The sequence below is a fragment of the Scardinius erythrophthalmus genome, assembly GCF_964197995.2.
Source record: "Scardinius erythrophthalmus genome assembly, chromosome: 12".
In the NCBI taxonomy this organism is placed as follows: Eukaryota; Metazoa; Chordata; class Actinopteri; order Cypriniformes; family Leuciscidae; genus Scardinius; species Scardinius erythrophthalmus.
In genome coordinates, this window is record NC_138232.1 from 10,044,342 (window position 1) to 10,065,919 (window position 21,578).

At 37.3% G+C, this 21,578-nt stretch overlaps 2 protein-coding genes across 2 annotated transcripts in view; both read right to left on the reverse strand.

Moving 5' to 3' along the window:
- Window positions 1–328: 328 nt before the first annotated feature.
- On the reverse strand, window positions 329–16,642 carry rbm6 (RNA binding motif protein 6). The gene is made up of 23 exons (XM_081381367.1): window positions 16,563–16,642; window positions 15,764–15,874; window positions 11,913–13,464; window positions 11,480–11,569; window positions 11,230–11,299; window positions 9,767–9,840; window positions 7,563–7,634; window positions 7,159–7,447; window positions 6,910–7,067; window positions 6,697–6,797; window positions 6,457–6,520; window positions 5,159–5,243; window positions 5,006–5,070; window positions 4,773–4,896; window positions 3,556–3,653; window positions 3,165–3,461; window positions 2,917–3,060; window positions 2,010–2,081; window positions 1,553–1,789; window positions 1,331–1,405; window positions 1,099–1,175; window positions 943–994; window positions 329–850 (listed from the first exon to the last, which is right to left on the reverse strand). Exons 2-23 carry the CDS (start codon window positions 15,808–15,810, stop codon window positions 758–760), a joined length of 3,936 nt encoding a protein of 1,311 aa, XP_081237493.1. The 5' UTR covers window positions 15,811–15,874; window positions 16,563–16,642; the 3' UTR covers window positions 329–757.
- Window positions 16,643–16,957: 315 nt separating this feature from the next.
- Window positions 16,958–21,578, reverse strand: part of camkva (CaM kinase-like vesicle-associated a) — a 30,061-nt gene continuing 25,440 nt past the window's right edge. Inside the window, exons 5-11 of the mRNA XM_081380400.1 lie at window positions 21,048–21,186; window positions 20,684–20,804; window positions 20,356–20,431; window positions 19,855–19,991; window positions 19,684–19,762; window positions 19,189–19,276; window positions 16,958–18,927 (exon numbers count right to left, since the gene is read on the reverse strand). Of these exons, the coding sequence (XP_081236526.1) occupies window positions 18,676–18,927; window positions 19,189–19,276; window positions 19,684–19,762; window positions 19,855–19,991; window positions 20,356–20,431; window positions 20,684–20,804; window positions 21,048–21,186 (892 nt within the window). The 3' untranslated portion in view covers window positions 16,958–18,675. The remainder of the gene's footprint in view (window positions 18,928–19,188; window positions 19,277–19,683; window positions 19,763–19,854; window positions 19,992–20,355; window positions 20,432–20,683; window positions 20,805–21,047; window positions 21,187–21,578) is intronic.

The window sequence follows — 21,578 nt, forward strand, 5'->3', positions numbered from 1 at the left end:
CTTAAGCACTGTTACTGTCAATGCATCACTTTCAAGTTTAACTCGAGGCACTCTTCTACAAAGATGAAATTCAAGACTGCATGTGTAGATTCATTCTTTCAGCATTAGACATTTCTGAGGTGCGGCTCAATGTGAAATTGAAATAGCAATGTTGACAATAGTTATGTACTGCCACCTGGAGGAGGGTGTAGGAAAAAAGGCTCTATCCTCTTTTAGTGATTCCTGACACTGTTGAGACATCCACAAGGACTAAAAAGGAGATGTATCGGTTTATGTAAAAATAACACATAAAAACAAATCAGTATATAAAGACAACAGACTAACTGTATATTTTCAGTCACATTGAGGCAGTTTATTGACCCAAGGACAAACTACAGTAATTTTTAAGCTCTTTAATTCAAATATTTCATTTTACAAATGAAATAATTAAATTTACTACATAAAAAAGGGGAAAAAACATGGTACAACATCAAATTAGGAAATATTTTTTAAAAAGCCCTGAAGAATAGAGCTACAAAAAGAATGATTAAACATAAGAGTACATTTGGCTGCAAGGAAATAATAATTTCATTTTACACAGGCACACGTCACCATATTCACAAAATGAGGGGTCAGTCACAATAAGCTTCTCTGGGAATTTTGTATCAGTTCAGAGAATAAAGCCTGGAATGAGCTGCCAACAGACCACACAACACTGTGTGTGTGTGTATATATATATATATATTCACAAATTATTTTGTGTTCATTCATTTCACTGTCAGTCTAGCTCATTGAAACGTGCAAACATGGCCTTCCGAACCGCCTGCTTGTATGTGGCATGATTCCAGACGACGGGTTCCTTTTTCTTCCGCTTTGGTAAGAAACAAGAGGGAGAGAGCAGATGAAATCAATGACCCTCAACTGTCATAGCTCAAAACATCCTGTAGCTGAATAGACACTCACCTCAGCGGTTTCTAAACCCAAGCCTGGTCTCTCGCTGCCTTTATGACTGTCCCTGTAACAACACCACATGGTGCCACATGTCAATATTCAGGTATGAGGGTCCATATCAATGCCAAGTTTAAATGAAATGTATTAGGATTCTGAAAAATCACAAACCTTGAGGTGCCGGCCCATGTGTTTTGCGGCTTTCTTCTTTTTGCTTCAGGTGAACCGTTCGACTCTTTAATTTTCATCTAAAAGACGGGTTAAAAATTAGACTACTGTGAGAAAACAATGAAAAATATACTTTTTATTTTATAAGTCAATGTTGACCTGAAATGATTAAAAATCTACTAGAAACAACTAAAATGATTCAGATGTACATAACTGACAAAGGGAAAAATGATACCTCTTTTTCCTGGTTTTCTAGAGCCTCAAGTTCTCTCTTTGACCTTTTGATTTTTAGGTGTATCTCCATATTTTGCTAAAATACAGAAAAACAATGAAGAGGTCAAAACCTCACCCACAAGTTTTTAAAACTAATATATATTTCTTCTCTATAAAATTTTAATTATCGCATTACGTCAACAGTCCTAAAAGCCCATATAAGTTTTAGTCAGAGATCTGGTACCTTATGCAGGTCTGAGAGCTGCTGATGGCGGAGCAGAGCGTCTTTATTAGGGAACTGCCTCCTGCACAGAAGGCACGCCATCTTCTTCCAGTCTGTCAACCTGTCCTCCTTCTCGTCCACCTGCGGCTGGCTCTTTGTGGGTCGTGCAGCTTCTTGCTTCTCATGTTTCTCTTCTTCCTCTTCGTCGCTGCCTGCCCCGTAGTCGGCCGCCAACATGCCGAGAGAGCCCATGGGCCGCTGCCAACACACAGAGGGAGAGGGGGGAGTTTTGCTTTGATCTACAATGACACTCACTGTAAATCTGCTTTAGTGTGGGTTATCAAATAACCTTCATCAATCAGGGTCAAGGCGGTGTGTGTGCCCTTTTAGCTGTTTGGGAAAACTGAGTCTGAATCCATGAAGTTTGTTAGTGTGCATGTTAATGTGTGTTGTTGTTACTAAGACTTTGAACTCTCACCTTCGATGATTTTTCATCTTTTTGTTTTGGAGGAGCAAGAGGCTTCTTGAATAATTCATCTGCGCCAGAGACCTATATGAATAAGGGAACAGTATGGAAAAATAACAGACAAAATGTTTCAAATAAAGATTTAAACTTAGCTAAAGTTTATAGGGCGGTTATAGACCTATGACCGATGGGTAGAATCAGACACTGTTAACTGAATTTTATTGAATTTTAAAAACACATATCTGGCCTATTGCATTTCCATTCTTTATCAACGAGGATGCTAAAACATGCAGGTGAAAACAGATGAGCAAGGTTGAAGGATTAAAATGCAGTCCATTTAAATAATTTATGGGACAATGCAACACACAACACTCCAAAAGACTAAAAATACCATGTTACAATATTTTGCTGACAGATAAAAAATAAACATGGCACATGCAACCCAATCGGTTTAAGTCAAAGGCAATGATTATTTTTTGCACAAGCTCTGGAAAGAGTAATGAGATGGTTTGTAGCATGTTTCTATGTGGTTGCTAGCAGGGGGCAGATTACACAATGGCCATCAGTCACTCTGCACATGCATTCTAAACACTTACTTTATGTTTTTGCTCCATTTATGTAATAAATGCACAGCCTTTAATAAATGAGGTTTTATAGCGTATTTAATTCAACTACTCAGGTAATGTCAATGGTATGCCAAAATTTACTATTTAAAACCGGACAGAGCTAGACATCGAAATCACAAACAGTCTGTGCCAAAGTTATTTTATTAGTATGCAAGGTTTAAGGTTTGTTTAAATTCTTAACTCCGATTGAGCCATAGCAATAGGAATATTGCCTGAGCAGAGTCACCACACCTTATTTACACAATATTTTTATGGACAGGAGAAAAAAGAAAAGAAATAAAGGGTTCTCTGACCTTCCTTTCAAAGATGGCAAAGGCAGCATCAGCAGCCTTTGAAGGCCTTTGGTCATCTCCAGACTTGAAGAGAGGTGAAGGAGCTCGTACGGTTTCTTTCTGCCTGTTCTGGATTTTCGCCCATCGCTCCATGTCTTTCATTATCTGATGATCAGATCCAAAATTACCACACAGATCTAACACAGTGTTTTTTTTCCCATTTCTTGTAAGGGACAGAACATGTGATGCTATATAAGTGATGTTAATACCTTAAAAGCTGCTAAACTTCTGGGCTTTTCCTCCTTTTCCTTCTCTTTTTTTTCTGCACGTGGGGCAGGTTCCTCATCCGCCCGCACCTCTGCCCCGGGCTCTGAAGCCACCTCTGGAACCACCTTCACCTCCTCCTCAGTGATGGGCGTGGCTATAACCTCAGCAACAGTTGCCACGGGAATACCAACTTCAGGAGGTGGCTCGTGAACATCAGTGGAAGAGCTCTGGACTGGGACGTAGGTTTTTGTGGCACTATCCCAGTACAGGTATTGCTGATTCTGAGCATTGTAGAAATACTACACAAGCCAAAATAAACATTATGTCATTGTACACTGTATTTTATTCATATTACACATTTAGGAGAATTAAAGGGCTATTTCCTGTACTTACCCTCGAGTTGGGATCGTAGTACAGGGTAGTCAGGGGGTCATAGTAGAAGCCTGATGTAGCATCATAAAGGAAGGCTGACAAATCCGGAGCCTCAGATCCTGCAATAATAGGAGCACGATTATAAGATCAGATCAAAAAGGATCTTCAAATAGGGCAAGTGAATACTGTAAATATATACATCTATGCACAATCTGTGTCTGTCAAGACAGATGTTTTAATAGCATTTTAAGTAGTATACATGTTCAATGCATTTGGTTTCAAACTGCCTGCTTTATTAAATCAATTCAAAACTCTAATTCAACTATGCATTTGAATCACTGCTAAAAAAACTAAAAAAAAAACTGACCCAACTGGCACTGACCCAACTGGCAAATTTTTTTGAACAATATGTTTAAGAATATTGACAAGATAAAACTATAAATTAATAAAGTGTTAATAATAAATTATTATTATTTATTTAGCTTCAAACCGTAAGCTCAAACGTGCTGTGTAACACACGATAATAAACCTCATTGATTTCTTTGGAAGCTCAAGCATGTTCGCTTGTCGTGCGAGAACCAATGAGGTTCATTCTCGTGTGTTACGCAGCACGTTTGAGCTTCAGCAATAATCAATGAGGTTTATTATCGTGTGTTACACAGCACGTTTGATCTTACGGTTTGTTCTCACGCGTCAAGCAGGTTCAGTTAAGCTTCCGTTTATGTTCACTGATCAATGTTTATATGTGCATAAAAGCCTAAATTCAATCTGTTCATTATATAAAGTGATTGTGTCTCTTCAGAAAATTTTGACTAAACCACTTATTTCATATAGGTTAGTTTTACGATCTCTTTATGAACTTTTTGAAGCTTCAAAATTATAGTTGCCTAGCTGTCAATGGAGAGTAAAGAAATGGCACAGGTTTTATGAAGAATATCTTTATTTGTGTTCCGAAGATGAACAAAAGTCTTGAACAAAAGGCGAGTAATTAATGACAGAATTTTATTTTTTTGGTGAACTAACCCTTTAAGCCAAATAATATACTTATAGCATTATATAATTACTGTAAAAAGGCTGAATAGAAATAACATAAGATAGCAAGCCCTACCCCTTCACCCAAACGTTTTAGTGCAATAAACATTATACTAACAAAAGAGTACCAAAAAGTACCATCAAATTAATGCCATTGGCAAACAAAGCGTTTCCAAACGCCCCACAAACAGTGAACAGTGACATACCGTAGCTGTAGCCGTCAATGTTCTCCGCAGCTCCAGGGAGAGCAGCGTCAGATAAAGCTGCAGTCTGGTGCTCAGCTGTCTGGACTGACTGCACCATTGCTGTTGTCTCAGAATACATCACACCCTGTGCAAGCCTGAGAGTCAGTTACAGTCCAAAAAACAATATTTCCTGGCTTAAATTGGCCACCCTGTCTCAAATATGTGTCTTTGTGCTAGTATAACAAGAAAATCACCTGTGTAAAGCTTGAACTCTGCATTGCAGCTGATGACAATGTGACATCTGCTCCCATTGGGTCACCTGCAGAAAGTCCCACAGAACACATCTAAATATACTATACTACAATCAATTTCAAAACCATAATAATGAAAAAGTAAAGACCATATACCTTGTACAGCAGGTGCAACACCCATAGTCATATGAGAAGTTGGAGGATAAAATTGCTGCTGTGGCGGCTGATATTGATGTTGTTGCTAGAAAAAGAAAAATTATATATGAAAACTTTAATACAAAATATTCGATGAGAAGATGGACTGTTCACACAATGTTAAAACGCACTTAATAGAAGTGAACTCCTACCATCTGCAGAGCTCCAGACTAACTTTTTTCACTAGGAGCGCTGTAGCCCCTGACTGAAAATTTTAGGAGCGCAAGCAGAAAATTTAGGGGCACACCTTAAAATAGGCTTGCAATGCAAGTTGAGTTCATGAGTTCTACAAAAAAAAATATCTGGTAGCACTGGGGCTGACAATAAAGCACTAAGCTTAATTTAGGGTGTAGATGAAATTAACTTTAATTATTATCATTCATAATGTCTTAATATTAATTAAAAAGCAAACAGAGTGAAAAAAAATTATATTAGGGAGTGAAAATAGCCAATAAGCATCCTACTGTTTACAATGGTAATTTATTTATTTTATTATTTTTAAATAAGTGTTTAAATAAGAGTTTAAATAAAACCATTTTTGAAGGATGAACAAAAAATGTGTTGGTCATCACATTAAAAATAACATTTATATGATAGTTTTGAAGTGCTGTAAAAAGATGAGTAACAGTTAGTACTTGTAAGCGTTTGAATATTTCTGTCACATTATGGTTACTACATTAAATCCATGGTGAATATTAATGATTTGTGGACTGAAAGCCTTATATAAATGTTTCTCCTGGTTTCCACGTCAGCGCTGTTTGATCTGATATCTATGGTTTATAATAGAGAACTCTGCGCCGAATCGGAATGTTTCTCACTGGATCTCGCAGCCATTATGTTATTAATTCTGAGGCGAATTCAATGGATTTCTTCACTGGATCTCCAGAGTCTGGATCTCCTAATAACAGTGTCGCGTGATCGAGATCGGCCCGCGACTGGCAAGTTCGGGGCGCTCTGGCGCTGCACAGTCTATTATTGGTCCGAACTAATAAACGGTCCGTGAAGCATGAAGGAGTAGCGCATTTTCGTTCCGCTTTCATTTTGTTTCGATCCTAAATAAATATTTGGTCGCACCGGCAGGAAAAATGGTCGCAAAATGCGACCAATTGGTCGCAGTCTGGAGCCCTGATCTGTAATGTTTATCTGTTTTTCAGCATCTCACGCAATGGGTACAACGTTTTTAAAACACTGTATCAACTTAAAAAACAGTTTAGCTGTCTGTTCATTAACAACTAATGTTATGTATAAAAATGACCTACCATCATAACATCTGGAGGGAATCCCAGGAGAGAAGTGTTTGACTTATCATTGTCCCTCCTATAGCTGCAGTGAAAAGACGAGTAACCTTAAAAGGCTTCAAAGCTCAAACAACAACAACAATTCACATCGAAATTTCTTCGTTTATGATTTATGAAATGTTTCCTCTAAGAACTAAAACCAGAATATCCATAAAATATTCTTTCATTACTTTCATATATTACAGCAAATATGAGACTTACTTCTGATTTTTTAAAGGCTTGGCGACCTCAGCATAAACTCTGACTCCATCAATCATGATAGGGCGGGGTTTGGTGAGCAGCTCCACCAATCGTGTCACATGCTGTATATAAAAATGAGTGGTATAGTTTCTAATGGTCCAAGTAACACCATTGAGCTTTTAAAGATATTATATTATAGTTAGCATCATAATATTGTATGAAGGAATAATATACCTCATGCGAATCCATATCAACAAAGCAGAAGCATTTGGATCCAGGTGACTTCCCTTTAACCAGACGTACATTGCGCTCATCCAGGTACGCAAATGGATCGAGTGCTTGCAAAATTGTCTCCACGGTGGTGGTGGGCAAAATGTTCTTAATAATCATTGCTATAAATAAACATAAAAACTTTAGAACAATCTGCCACCTTTTCTTATTTTTTTTTCTTTTAGATAATGTCATTCACAGTTGGCCACTTACTCTTACTCTCCTTGAAGATTGGATCTGAATGTTGCAAGTTTTGTCGTGATGCTCTCTGATTGGTCCATTCCTCGGTCTGTTGCTCCACCTCCTGCTGTTGTAGCTGTTGGTCCACTTGCTGTTGCCATGCTTCCGGAGTCAAGTTGGAGCTTCTCTGCCACACACCTTGAGAGGCGGGATCCTGCACAGGTTCGGCATCGGTTTCCTCCTTTATATTCAGTGGCAAGACTGGATTTGGTAACAAACCGTCATCGCTGGCTGGAGCAGCTTTAGTTGGTGGTTCATGATACTGCAATCCAAATGACATTATATTTAAGGATTTCAATGGATGAGTTGCATCATAGTTCAAATCAATACAAATCTCTACAATATAAAAACAAAGCTTTCACAAAAAGGAAACTCACCTGTTCTTTCACATTTTTGTCAGGCTGGATATATTTGAGCAGAGCAGTCTTATCACCAACCTTAACAGATCCCTAGAAAACAGGAATAAAGTATTTTAATGCTAATTTATTGACATCTTCCCAAAAAAATAACCCAACTTAAAAAAGAAAGGTATTTCCAAAAATGCCCAGCAAACCCATTTGAGGCCATGAAAACAGGCAGGTCTGATCTGGGCTTTGCTTATGCCCAGGTTTGGACTAAAATTTGCTTTTATCTGCCTATTTAATACAGACACTACAATCTGAAAATTTTTCAGTATAGTAAAATCGTGTTGTGGTTATATATGGTTTGTGTACTATCACCTTAATGTGAATGCTAAGTATATAGTAATGTCAAACGATATACTAGAAGCAGATCCACTGCACATTAGTCATCCGTAAACAGGACTAATAAAGAGAAAAGTGCACTTCTTGCAAGTGTACAGACAGATAGCAGAGGAGAAACTTGCAAAAGTTGACCACTAGTACACAATTCACTTTAATAATAGGTTGGATGGCCACAGAATTTAACTTTTAAGAGAGGGTAAAAATGGCTAAAAACAGCAGTGACATTCTATATATACTAGGCCATCAACCTTGCTGTTTATAAATAGGGTTTCAAAAGACAGTCCATAAAATGGCTGGCCATCAGGAAAAGTCCTGGTACTCCCTACTGTTGCCAGTTCATGCCTGACCAAAGAAAAATACTGTTTATGGACAAATGTTAAAAATAAAATAAAGATCTTTAAAAGGCTCTTCTGCTTTTAGGTTGAAAGATCATTCTAGGTAAGTGACTTCGGTGTTATGTGATCAGCGTTTTATCATCTTACCCACCGTCTTTGCTGGACCACTGTCCCAGTGATTCGTTGTTTTTTTTTTTTTAAGTGCATTAAGTATTTTTTTTTTACGTATCCTGCTAGCTGGCCAGCAGAGAAATAGTTTGTAGTTTCAGGAGAAACAAGAACCCTGAGCAAAAAAATTTTCTCAAAGGTACTTTGGCAGACAAAAACGGGGGAAATTATACGCTGATACAACCAGAGCAACTCACAGGGAATTCAAGTTTCAGCACAACTGCCAAAAAGCTTTCAACACAAACCCAAGCAAACTTTAGTTTTTGCACTCGCCTTATATTTACAGTAAGTTTCATTAGAAATGCGGAAATACTACGACACACAAGTCTAGATTTTCCAAGTCTAAAATGTCCAAACAAACATCAGCATGGATCTCTACACATCCAGATACACAACAACCATGAAGCCAGGCAAGCTGGAGTAAGCAGGAATGGAAAGAACAAGTTTGTTGTGCTGGATGAGATAAGACGCCCAAACTCAAGATGATGAAATCACAATCCAGGCAAAGAGGAATAAAATACTTTGGGCTAAAAGCAGAACCAAAGAGCACAGTTCTGGAACTCCGTAAGGATGAAAGATAAGTGTTGACACAGCACAAGTATAATACTGACTCTTCTGCTGTGTGCATAACAGCATAAAGTTTCACCTACAATCGTAGAACAACCTTTTAATCAAAAATGTAAAATGGTGAAAACAGCAACTACCACTTTCCCTTTAAGTCAGCAAAATATGACAATCTACAAAAGGAAACTACATAGAGCATTTCAGTCAACACAGAAATCTTGAAAATCCAACGTTGAATCATTGTAATGTAAGAAAATACAGGAGGCCAAAGAGGAATGCATAATTTTGCTTCATTACCACTTCAGAATGTATCAGTGGGATCAAGTAAAAAGTGATCATAAGACAAGTTGGACAAATGAGGGGAAAAAATATTATACGGTTGAAAACGTTGAAAGGAATATCAAGAGTTGAAGAAATGGTTGCCGCACAACTTGTTGCACATCCAATTCCAAACTTAGTATGCAGTGTAACTATTCATTAAACTATCTATTTCTGTGTAAAAAGTTGAAAGCAATTACTCAGCTAATACGCCTATGGCAATCATCAAAGAACATTGGATTCCTTAACACTACGCTCACTTGCTGAAAACTAATGTTGTAAACTAAGTGGCGTGTTTTAATTGGTCATGATTAATGAGTGGGAAAGGTCTTTTCTTGAAGGTCTCCCATCTACCCCATTCCCACCCAGAGCCCAGCCACCTCCCCCTCCCCAGGCCCAAGCCTTCTTCCTGTTAGCAGACAGAGCCGTTGGATGAGGACGAGGATGGGCCACCTTGTTGGATTCCATGAAGTGGACAGCATCCTCGAGGTTTAAAAACTCCACATAGGCCGTATCGTAGCTGTAACCTGGGAACAGCATTTGAAATACAGATGGGTTTGCGTTAGTTAATGCAGGTAAATAGGAGAATTTTCAAGAGAAAATAAGCAGTGGTTCGTTTCACGAAACATGTCATTAAGCGAATTCATACAGGATGTCTTTTGCCTGTTTTGGCACATTTTATTTCATTAGCAACTTTGCTTATAATTCTTTGAAGTCAGTGACAAAGAATCAGAGCAGCCTCAACTCAGAGACACTTCAGAGCCCAAGATATACATTTATAAAAAATAAATGAATCAAAATAGTAGTAATAGAAAAAAAGAGAACCAACGTGTAAAAGAGAGCTTAATCTAACACTACAGTGACTAAAACTGAGTTGCTAGTAAATGTCTAATCACATTACACCTAAAACACATCGTAAAAGACCCACATGCAACAGCAACAAACTTGCAACAGTTTGAACAATTCAAAAATTAAGTTTAATAAAGCAAAGAAGTGTATGGGATCACATGGAATATATAGGATCTTTAAAAACCTGAACTGATTTATTAGATTATGAATAAAATTATGGTGAAAAGAAACACTATTCACTAATAATTAATTGAAGTTCTAGGGATGCCATGGCTACACAATGTCATGTTAACATCACTGCAAGTAAAAAAAAAAAGAAAGATAGTTATGTAATTAAATGCAGTAATTAAAAAACAATTCCATGACTTTTGCAGTCATTTCTGATGTCTGTATAAGAATTATTAAATAGCATTTTACAGAAATGGAAGATTATTCTAGTTAAAGAATAATTTAGAACTGTGCTAATTTGTAAAAGTATAATGACTACAGAATTTTTTTATGATTTTATTATAATTATTTTATTAATTTCCAAAAATGTGTATTCCCAGCCTTATATTTTTAGGTTTTGCAGGGAACACTGAACAGCACATTGGTAAATTGGTTAGTCTTTTGTGGAGAAAGGAAACTATTCTGGCATATTGAAAAACCACTGAAACCCTTGGCAAACGAACCCAGAGAAGAGCATTTTGCAGCAACACTTCGTAGGGCTGGTTGGTATCATCACAAAGTAAGGATGGTTGGTATTTGCGTTTCGACAGTTATTGACTTGTTTATAAAGAGATCCGCGTTTAAGAAATTCCAAATTCCCTCCAAACGCATACCACCTTAAAGATGGAAGCTGCTCAGAGAAAATTCAACCTCCCGCACAAGAACATGTGGAAAGGGGACAACAAGAGATCCTGTAGCATGTTCGGAATTCTGATGAGCATTTCTTTAGAAAGCAAAAGCGACTCAAATGCAGAAAGTACAATCGATGTAAAAGAGACAGTGAGCGTAAGATTCGGAGAGCGAATAGCGAAATGTGGTTGCGAATCGGTCAACAATGTTTACAATGAACAAAATCTCACCTGGCACAACGTTCTTTATTTTCATGCCCTGCATTGGCACACCATCACGAACCGCGAAAGCATCCAAAATCTATTAAATAAAAATAAATAGAGTAAATACAAAGAATGCTACAGTCAGATTCAAAGACAAAAACACTACTTTTGACAATCATTCAAGTAATTTGTCATGTTTTTTTAAAATCTATTAAGAACTATTTTTCTAAAAATAGTATGAAAATGATCACAGTCTGAATGATAAAATCTTGCTCACCTGCTGCATTGTGGCGGTTTTAGGAATTCCAGAGATGGAAATGGTTTTTGAGACTTTTTCCTGGACACCTGCACTCCTGTAATCCTGGTCCTTTGTTTTAAAATTCACAGCAGTTTAAATATTCAGATGATTCACAAGTCAATTTCTAATACTAGCGCGTCTGAATGTACATTACGTTTTAAATAATCATTTACATAAGATGTGAAAATAATTGTTAAATTATCCATTATATGTCATATGAATTACCATATGCCACAAGAATTACCCACCATGGGGGATGAAAAAAAAATAAGGCAATTTAAAGCAAAAAGAAAATCAATTAATTTAATTTACATAGTATTTTATTTATTTTTTAAATAAAGTCAGAAAAAAAATTGTAGTTGGAATAGAAAAAGATTTTCTAGCTTTCCATTAAACAAAAACAAAATCCAACCTGAGAACCAGAGTCATCTGGTCTTTGAGCTGGACCCAGTTTGGATTCCTTGACATCTTTCTCAGGTGCTTGAAGATCCCCAAGATTGTAGTCGTATTTGCGCCCTGAGCCAGTGCGGTAATCAATGTCCCTATAATCCTGATCCTGTCGCTCACCTCGATTACCCTGGTTTTCCTTTGGCCCAGACACCAAGCATTCTCTCGGTGGTCCCTGATCTGAAGCAATGTCACTGGATCCCTTAAAGGGCACATGATCACTTGCGAAATGATGCTCTTGTTTTGGCGGGTTCTTGTCTTGGAAATATGGAGGTCTACTTCCTGCTGGTGCAATTCTGTCAGGCTTTTCGTCTCGGTCACTTGGCCAGGGTTTATCACCTTCTCTAATTGGGGCATTTAGAGGGGGATCAATTGGAAGAAGAGCTGGCTTTGGAGTTGTATCTCTGCCTGGGAAATCACTAGGAATATTTTTGTCCCAGTTTTGGAGTTTGGAGTCTCTTTCTGAACGATTAAAGCCTGTGCCGTCTTTTCCCAGAAACCCAGACTGCCTGTCTCGGTCTCTGTCCTTGAACTGAGACCGCTCTCCAAGATCTACATCTTTTCCACGGGGAGAGAAAAACTTCTCTGGCATCTCTCTCGGAAAAAGTGGCGGCGTTCTGCCCATCATCGGTGGAAGAGAGTCTCGGTCTCTTATGCCGTGGCTGCGCCATTCGTCTGAGAGTGAATCACTTTCTCTTCCTCTGAAGCCCATGGGGCTGTCAATCGGCTCTGGGAATTCTCTATCCCTGAGGGTCAACTCGTCGGCTCTGATCATGGATTCTGGGCCACCACGACCCAAAGGCATATCAGGTCTTCCTCTGATATCCATGGGAACACCATCATTGTCTCGAAACATCGGAGCAGGCTGGTCCCTAAAATCATTGGAGGATCCCATGCGGTTTCTCATATCCATATCAGATTCAAACCTTCCTCTTGGATTAAGTGGAGGAGTCACACCACGTCTTTCAAAATCCATCATTGGTCTGTCTCTGGAGGGCATGTCCATGCTGAATCCATCAATGCCACCCATTCGTGACCTCTCCCTATCTCTCATGTCCCCAATATCTCCATTTCCGCCCATAGCCACCATAGCAAGTCTCCTCCTAATGTCAATGGGGGGAAGCCCAGGCATATCCATTTGGAATCTCTCCCTCTCCCTCATATTCATGAATCCGTCCTCCGGCCCCCTCATATTACCACCTTGCATGTCTCTGCCGCCCATATCCATTGGTGGCCTGGATTGACCCATAAAGCCGGGAGAATTCTGAAGGTTGTTTCTCTGATCCATTTCAAAGCGCCTTCGAAAATTCATGTCCATTTCATCTCCAGGCCTGAAAAATTCTCGGGAAGGCTCTCTTCCTCGGTCATGAAGACCCATATCTCTTCCTCTCATATGGGGTGGGCAGTCAAACCGCCTCATGTCCATGGGTGACCTGTCCATATTCATGCCATCTCTACCTCTGAAGTCCGGTATTGGGCCATCTCTACCTTCAAACATGCCTCCACGAGGTTCCCCACTGCAATAAAATCAGACACATTAGTGCAACCTTGCAATCTTTACTTTTTCTCAAAACATAAACTGACTCACAAAGATGTAATTCATCACATTAACAATGTACATTTTCCAAAACCAGAAACTGTCCAAATAATTTGTCAGAGTATATCTGTATGTAGATATAGGTATACAACAGTACCTAGAGTTTTCCAATAAAACCTAATAGACGTCTTTGTGTAAGATGTTTTGCTTGAAAAATGTGCTTGAGATATACAATACTGTGCAAAAGTCTTAGGCCACCATTAGACGTTGTATTTAGGCAAGTATTTAGTGATCTCCTCTTAAACTTGAGCAATAGCAGGAACCTGGCTCTCTTAAACCTAAATGGAATGGAAAAGGACTGAAAGGCCAAGAAAACTTTCAAACTATGAGTCAGAAAAGAAATCAGAGTTTCTACTTTGAGAAACTGGAAGTAGTTCAGGAGGTCACACTAAATACAGATTTTTGCTTAAAGAAGCCATTTTGTTCTGAAAATTTTTGTGTACATATTTCCTGTATTTTCACTCTGTATCTTAATAAAGAGACCAAAAAAATAAATATGGATGTTCATTGAAACTTTGCTAAAACAACAAATTTAGTGGTGGCCTAAGACTTTTACACAGTTCTGCATTTCAATATATATATATATATATATATATTAGGGGTGTAACGGTTCACAAAATTCACTGTTCGGTTCAATTTGATACACTTGTGTCACGGTTCAGTTCGTTTTTGATACAGCAAAAAGAAGAAATGCCAGAGAAATTTCCTTCAATACATTTTTTTATTCTTTTTTATATTAAAACTAACATCATAAAGTATGATTTTTTTTTTTACTTTGAGCAATTCTAGAGCTATTCACTCTTCTTATGAGCATATAAAACAAAACAGCTCCTTGGAAAAAAATTTAATGTAATATTGTAGTACTTATAAACAAATGTTTATTTTATTTCAGATTAACATTTGAGGGCAGCAATTGTATTCATAATGTCAAAATAAAACCGACGTAATGTTACTTTCCTGCCAAACTTCCATAGTTGCAGTTACTACAGTAAATCCATGGTGAATGTTGCTGATGACACTGGATAGTTCAATCATGGCACAATGTTTCTTCCAGGTTTCCACGTCAGCGCTGTTTGATCCGTTAATAACGGAGAAATGTGAATGTTTCTCACTAGATTTCGCAGCGATGTTATTACTTCTGTGGCGAATTCAAATGCTTTCTTTACTGGATCTTTTATTAGCGCTGTGTAGTAACAGTGTCGCATGATCACGATCGCTCGCGCTGCACTGGTCCAAACTGATAAACGGTCCTTCAACCACACAATAACGAGCAGTTTCGTTCCGCTTGCACTATTTCTGCCATTTGATGTTTGCGCAATGTTGTGGTCGCGCCGGCGTCTATGAGCGCGCTTGCCACGGGCAACGCGCCTACATTTGAAATAACGAAATTGTAATTGAAATCGGCATTGTAAGCATATGATTTTTTAAAAACTTTGAAAAAATATTTTTATATAAAATTATTAGTGGAACATTTTATGCATCTTTATTCACCTCAAAACATATCCGCTCCCGCGCCCCCCCTGTGCTCCCGCGCCCCCCCTGTGAACTCTGGCGCCCCCCTAAGGGGGGCGCGGACCCCAGGTTGGGAACCAATGTGCTAGTTCAACACAGGGTATCTGCAGGGTTTTTTAAAATCAAATTTAAGGCTTTTTAAGATTTGCACTAATAAAATTAATATTATATGATTACCATCTTAACAGTAAAAGGACTGAAAATGATGATGTGAAAAACAACAACAGTTCAAAAACCGAAGCATTATAAAATAATAAACCTCACATTTCAGCCTTTAAATCATTTTTTTAAGAAAAGGAATTGTATATTCCTGCTTTTCTTGAAATTATAATTGAGACTTTTTAATACCATTTAAGATGAGATGTTTACGACCTAAATTTAAGGCCCACATTAATTGTGTTCTTAATGTTCAAATATGTTTGGGTTTTTTTCATAAAATGTCTCTTCCATCACATGACAAAATCTGCAAGTTTGGATTTTTTGTGAGTGCAATGCCCACTGACAGCAATTCATTTCAGGTAAAATAAATTTGAGCAATTTCTAACAGAAATTTTAGGTTGCATGTCCCACAGTATAACTGCACTACAATAAAGAACCAATAGGAACACAACAACTGATGTACTTTTCAATTGTTGAAACAATTGACATACTCTTGTTTGTGAGAGCATCCGATGAAGTGTAGGCCTACTTGTTTTAAGATCTCTTACCGAAAGGGCATTCCTCCTCGTGGTCCAGGTCTTGAACCGTTCCACATTGTGTTCCTCCTCTCCTTGAAACGTTCCCTTCAGCACGAGTTTCGCGTGCAGAACGTCGTTTCACTTGGGAAATAAATAATAGAATTGATCATTAAAGATCAATTAATTTGTCATTTAATCTATTGTCACATAACGTCCGGGCTTTAAAGCCTTATTCGAATAAATATACTTCACGGAACAAGGAAAATAAAGATATTCTGTCATAGAAGACATAAACGCATTTCATTAACTATTAATCGTTCTAGAAGGCTAATGGAAATGTGATATTTGCATAGCAACACGACGAGGTCTTATGAAAACCGTTTTAATGTTATTTTTCAGGATTGGGAATTTGGGATTGAGTTTCAGACTGAAAAGCAAGTAAGGTTAACGTTACGTTGTCAAACCCTCATGCTAACACAATACGTCTGACTAGTGTGAGTATCTAAAGCGCTGAGGTCAAACTAGATGTCTGACATCGTTGTGTGAGTAAATACACATGAGCATCATGTCAAAATACTAGTTTGAGAACTCAAATATTTATTAATAAGAAGGCAGGTTATTTCTTTATTCATCTCACAAACCCGCCCTCATAAAAGAAGGCTAACGTGCTAACTTTAGCTCTCAATCAAAAAAAATTTCTTCATAGCACGTAGATATGGACGACTTAAACAACGTTTTTTTTAATCCATCTTAATTTTACAAAAAGCTACAGCTAAAAATGGAACATGTATTGTCTTAAACGTCGGGAAAACATTTTAAGACGTCTCACCTAGCTTGTTGTCTTCTTTCCGCGGGGTCCTTGGGTTTACCGACAAAAAGAGGCGGAAGAGTACATACTCCGTTTCCGGTGAATGAGGGCTTATGGGAGTTGTAGTTTAAAAACCAAAAAGAAAGATGAGTTACCCTATAAAAGCACTATGGAAGTAGTTCATTGCAAATGTAATAGATATCTGTCTGTCTGTCTGTCTGTCTGTCTGTCTGTCAAACAGTGTATTATAATTCTATTATAAATAAAGTATTATACATGTAATATGGATTTTTACTACTGCCATAATACACATTCACATATAGCAATTGCTATCAGAGGACACAGGTAAGGTTTTATTTGCAAAATGTTGTTTAAACTTAGCACTAGACCAGAAATAAGAAGCACCATAGATACTTACACTGTCCAAAAACATTTATTCTGCATATCGAGTAACAAAATACAGAAGCCACAAATAAACAGTGACAAATACTTTAGGCTGAGCTGATACATGAAAATGCGAATCACATTCACACATATTTAACTGAGTTTACGATCACTTATTTTTCTGCTCTGTCTTCTATTACGAAAACTTTTCTCAGAAAATATATTTCAATGTTCACAGAGCCTGCAGTCAGTGCATCCTAAAGAGGAAAACATAAACAGGAAAAAAAATGATCTGAGGTCAAACTATTGCACATAGAGGTCAAACAAAATGTACGTCCTTACATTACTTTTTACATTACGGAGATAATACTAACAGATACAACTCAGTGAAGCTATATACAATGAGGAGTATATTTAGCAAATGCTTAAAAATAAACATGTGATTGTGATCATCATGATATCATGCTAAAGACAGTTAAGTAAAACTAACAACATTAAACAAATAAATAGGCCAAAATGGACAGTAGCTACAGTGGGATTTGCAGTTTAAAGAATTTTTTTTTTCATCTCTCTCCACATGGACAGTAAAAATAAAGTCTGGGTTTGGCAGAATACATTAACTGGACATAATATACACAGCTATAAGATCATGTCGAGAACACAAATGACCATCAAGAGCAAATTGCTTGGCTACCTGTATGAAATATGGCAGGAACATCTTATCACCTGTATAGCAGTTTCACAGTATTACAGCAATATTCATATTGCTTCATTTGTACTGCACGTTTACAGAACGTTCTGAAAACCCATAGTCCTCAATGTATAAGACTTGATGACACCAGTTGCATTCTATATAAAATGCAGTGCTCTTCAGAATACAGATATAAGGGCAGATTGAATAAAAAGAGCTACATAATTCCTTATAGGATTGTACAGCGAAAGAAAAAGAAACATGATACAGCAGTACAAAAACACCAAATAATATTATATTGATATGATGATAGTATTGATAATAACATTATGATTTGTACATTAATGAAGTACAGCAGCAGTTTTAATTGCTAGTTAGCCAAGATTATGACGCAAAATATTGATATGAATTGTAATTCAAACAGACATTTGGAGAAGGTCTATATGAAAGTCTACATCAAAGTCCAACCTTTTTGTATTTCATAAATATACATAAAGCATAATATACATTTTGTTTGTGTTTGAGGGCATTATCTTCTATAATGGCTTTAAGATTAATCTCATAAGGTTCTATTTATAAAAAATAAAAAAGGAAAAACAAAAGTTTAGAACATATCATAGTTTTCCACTTGCAAGTTTCAGGAATGTAACAAAAAAAGCTGAAAAAAATAACCACATAAACATAAACTTAAAACTAAGAACCAAACAAATAAACTGTTATGGCAGCAAAGGTTTGGAGGAGGAATTTTTTAATTGGTTTGCATTAACAATGGCAAGTTTTGGAAATTAAATCAGTGTGTATTATTAGAGAAGTAACAAACAATATTTCTTTGATAAATCTATTTAAGAAAATACAGGCAGACTACCATGGGTCTGGGATTTACATTTTAAATTCTTCGTAGATTACAGCATTTTGCACAAATGAAAATGTAAAATGGCGATCAAGCTTCTAAGCACAATTGAACTTTGCTCCACCAATAGATTTCAATATGGTGCTGCTCTATTTCTCACTATATTTCTCTTAATGTATCCAGCATTATATTCCTCCCTAGTCTCCCCACTAACGCTGCTGGGATGTCAACATCTCTCCATTGCACCGTGTTGGAGCTGATGCCTCCTGCCCCTGAGCCTCGGGGTGATCTTGGCCGACCAGGGTGCTGTGGGGAGGCACTGGTGTGGCAGCCAGGGGAACAGGGGTGGTGCTGGGGGTAACAGGTCCTCCTGAGGCTCCCAGTGCAGGACTAGAGGCTCCAGAGTCACTCTGATCTGGAGCCCTGAGTCTCTTCATCATGGTGGTCACACGAACAGCTTTCTGTATAACAATAATAATAATGATATTTTAATATATGTATGTAACTAATAATAATAATATTATTAATAAATTAAAATGTATTTTTAAAAAGTAAACCCATATAATTTTTCGTATAAACTAGTCGTATACTACTGCTTGTAACATTATAAATGCCTTTACTGTCTCTTATATTCAATTAAGTGCTTGCTGAATAAAAGTATTAATGTTTTTGAATGGTAATGTATCTCAACACAACAACTAGACACAACTAGATCATCTTACCTTCCATTTAGCTTTAGCAAAGTTTTTCTCGATCTGAGCACAAACGCCATCTTTGATGTTCTTGTCTGAGGCAGCATTTCCAGATATCCTAAACAACAAACACACACAGAAATGCCCAGCAGTTATTTTTTTAAACAATAGCAAATATTAATTATAAAAGGGTATCACTTTAAAATAAGGTTCATTAATTAACATTAGTTGACATGAACTAAGAATGAACAATACGTCTACAGCATTTATTAATCTTAGTTAATATTAATTTCAACATTTAATAATACATTATTAAAATCAAAGGTTGTATTTGTTAACATTAGTTAATGCACTGTGAACTAACATGAACAAACAATGAACAGCTGAATTTGTATTAACTAACATTAACAAAGATTAATAAATACTGTAACAAATGTATTGCTCATTGTTAGTTAATACATTAACTAATGCTAACGAATTAAGCTTATTATAAAGTGTTAAAAAACACTGGAAAAGGCTCCTTACCACTCATGGTTGATGGCTTCCTGTGCAGTCAGTCTTTGGTCCTGGTCCACATCCATTAAACATGCAACTAGGCTTTTTGCTGCAATTCAGATGGCTAAGTTGAATTTATGTTTTGATCACAACCCTATAGATTCATTCCAAACATACTCTACAGTGATTTGACTATTGTACCTGAATCTGAGATGTCATCCCAATAGGGCGAATCAAACTCGTATTCTCCAGACAGAATTTTCCGGAACAAGTTCTTATCGTGATTATCATATTCATCATCATCGGTCTCATCATAAAAAGGTGGGTTTCCTGACAGTCTGTTGAAAATGATAAAATGACCAGAGTGTTAAAATTTCCTAGGACAAGAAGATAATTAGGACTGTAGCATTACATGAGCAATTGATTGTTTGGGAGAGATTAGGCAGAGAATTAGATTCAGGAAATGCAGTGCACTTACAGAGTGGTAATGGATCATCTAACACGCAATGTGACTACAGGAAATGGAATGTACATGCTGATGAACTCATGAATGACTCCAAGGACGTGTCAGGCAAGTGACTCCAAAACAGATATGTATGGCGTCTACTAATACATAAAGATCTCATTCAAGAGCACAATGAAATTAACAAGTTGGACTGTCTTACACAATGAATCAAATGTATAGATGACGCATGGACTCACAGGATGTACATGATCACCCCGATGGCCCAGCAGTCCACTGGTCTGCCATATCTCTGTCTGCCAACCACCTCTGGAGCTATAAATGATGAAAAGGTGAACTTTATTTAAAAATATAGTTTAAAGCGCATATTCTTGGACATGCAATGTTTGTGCTCATGGTGGTGTAAAAAAAGTGATGTAACCATCCAGTAAAAGTATTTAAAGGTCCCATATTGTACACCTTTCTGGAGTTTTATTTTAGGTTTTAGGTGTCTGTAAACAAACTCATTAACCATAAGTCATTATATAGGGTGCAGTTACACATGAAAATTCTGACACTTTTTCTTACCAAGGTACTCTGGTGTGCCACATGGCTCTTTGAGGAGACCATTTTCCAGTTTGGCCAGGTGAAAGTCACTGATTACAATCTTGGAGTTCTTCAGACGGTTGTAGTAGACCAGATTTTCCAGCTGGCGAGGTGAGATATAGTAGTAAAAGCAATAAATTGTATTAAACCTCAAGAACTTCACATTGTAAAACCTTTTATAGGAATTATTAGGGTTGTATTAAAAAAACAAGAGATGATAGTCATGTCAATGATAATAGAATTTTCCTTTTTGCGTAAATGAACTCTTTACGGTGTCTAGCCTGAGATTGTATTCTGGTGCAATACTATGTGGTGACCATTAGATGGAAGTGAAGCCCCAAGTCACCTTTAGGTTTCTGTGAACGATGTGGAGAGAGTGTAGGTAAGCCACAGCCTCAAGCACTTGCCGAATCACATTGCTGGTGTCACGTTCTGAGTAGTAGCCCTGGTCTAAGATCCAGTCAAACACCTCCCTTCCTGTGGCCCTGAAGTAAAGCCAAACCAAATATCCACATGTGATAGTCAAATTTGTGTTTGCAATGTATAGGATGATTACACAAAGATGTTCACTCTTTGGTTTATAGATAAAAATGATCAAGTTACAAAAAAAGCAAATGCATCTTTACTTAAAGAAACAGCTCACCTAAAAGAAAAATTGCCAGGGGATATATATATATATATAGTCTGTGTGTGTGTGTGTGTGTGTGTGTGTGTGTGTGTGTGTGTGTGTGTGTGTGTGTGTGTGTGTGTGTGTGTGTGTGTGTGTGTGTGTGTGTGTGTGTGTGTGTGTGTGTGTGTGTGTGTGTGTGTGTGTGTGTGTGTGTGTGTGTGTGTTCCACAGAAGAGAGAAAGTGACAAGGGTTTGGAACAACATGAG

Coding starts and splice junctions, on each gene's coding strand:
- rbm6 (XM_081381367.1), bottom strand. CDS start 15,810: ATGTGGAACGGTTCAAGACCTGGACCACGAGGAGGAATGCCCTTTCG. Junction 11,300..11,479: donor AAACCGCCACAATGCAGCAG/GTGAGCAAGATT, acceptor TTTATTTAATAG/ATTTTGGATGCTTTCGCGGT. Junction 995..1,098: donor ACATGGGCCGGCACCTCAAG/GTTTGTGATTTT, acceptor GTGTTGTTACAG/GGACAGTCATAAAGGCAGCG.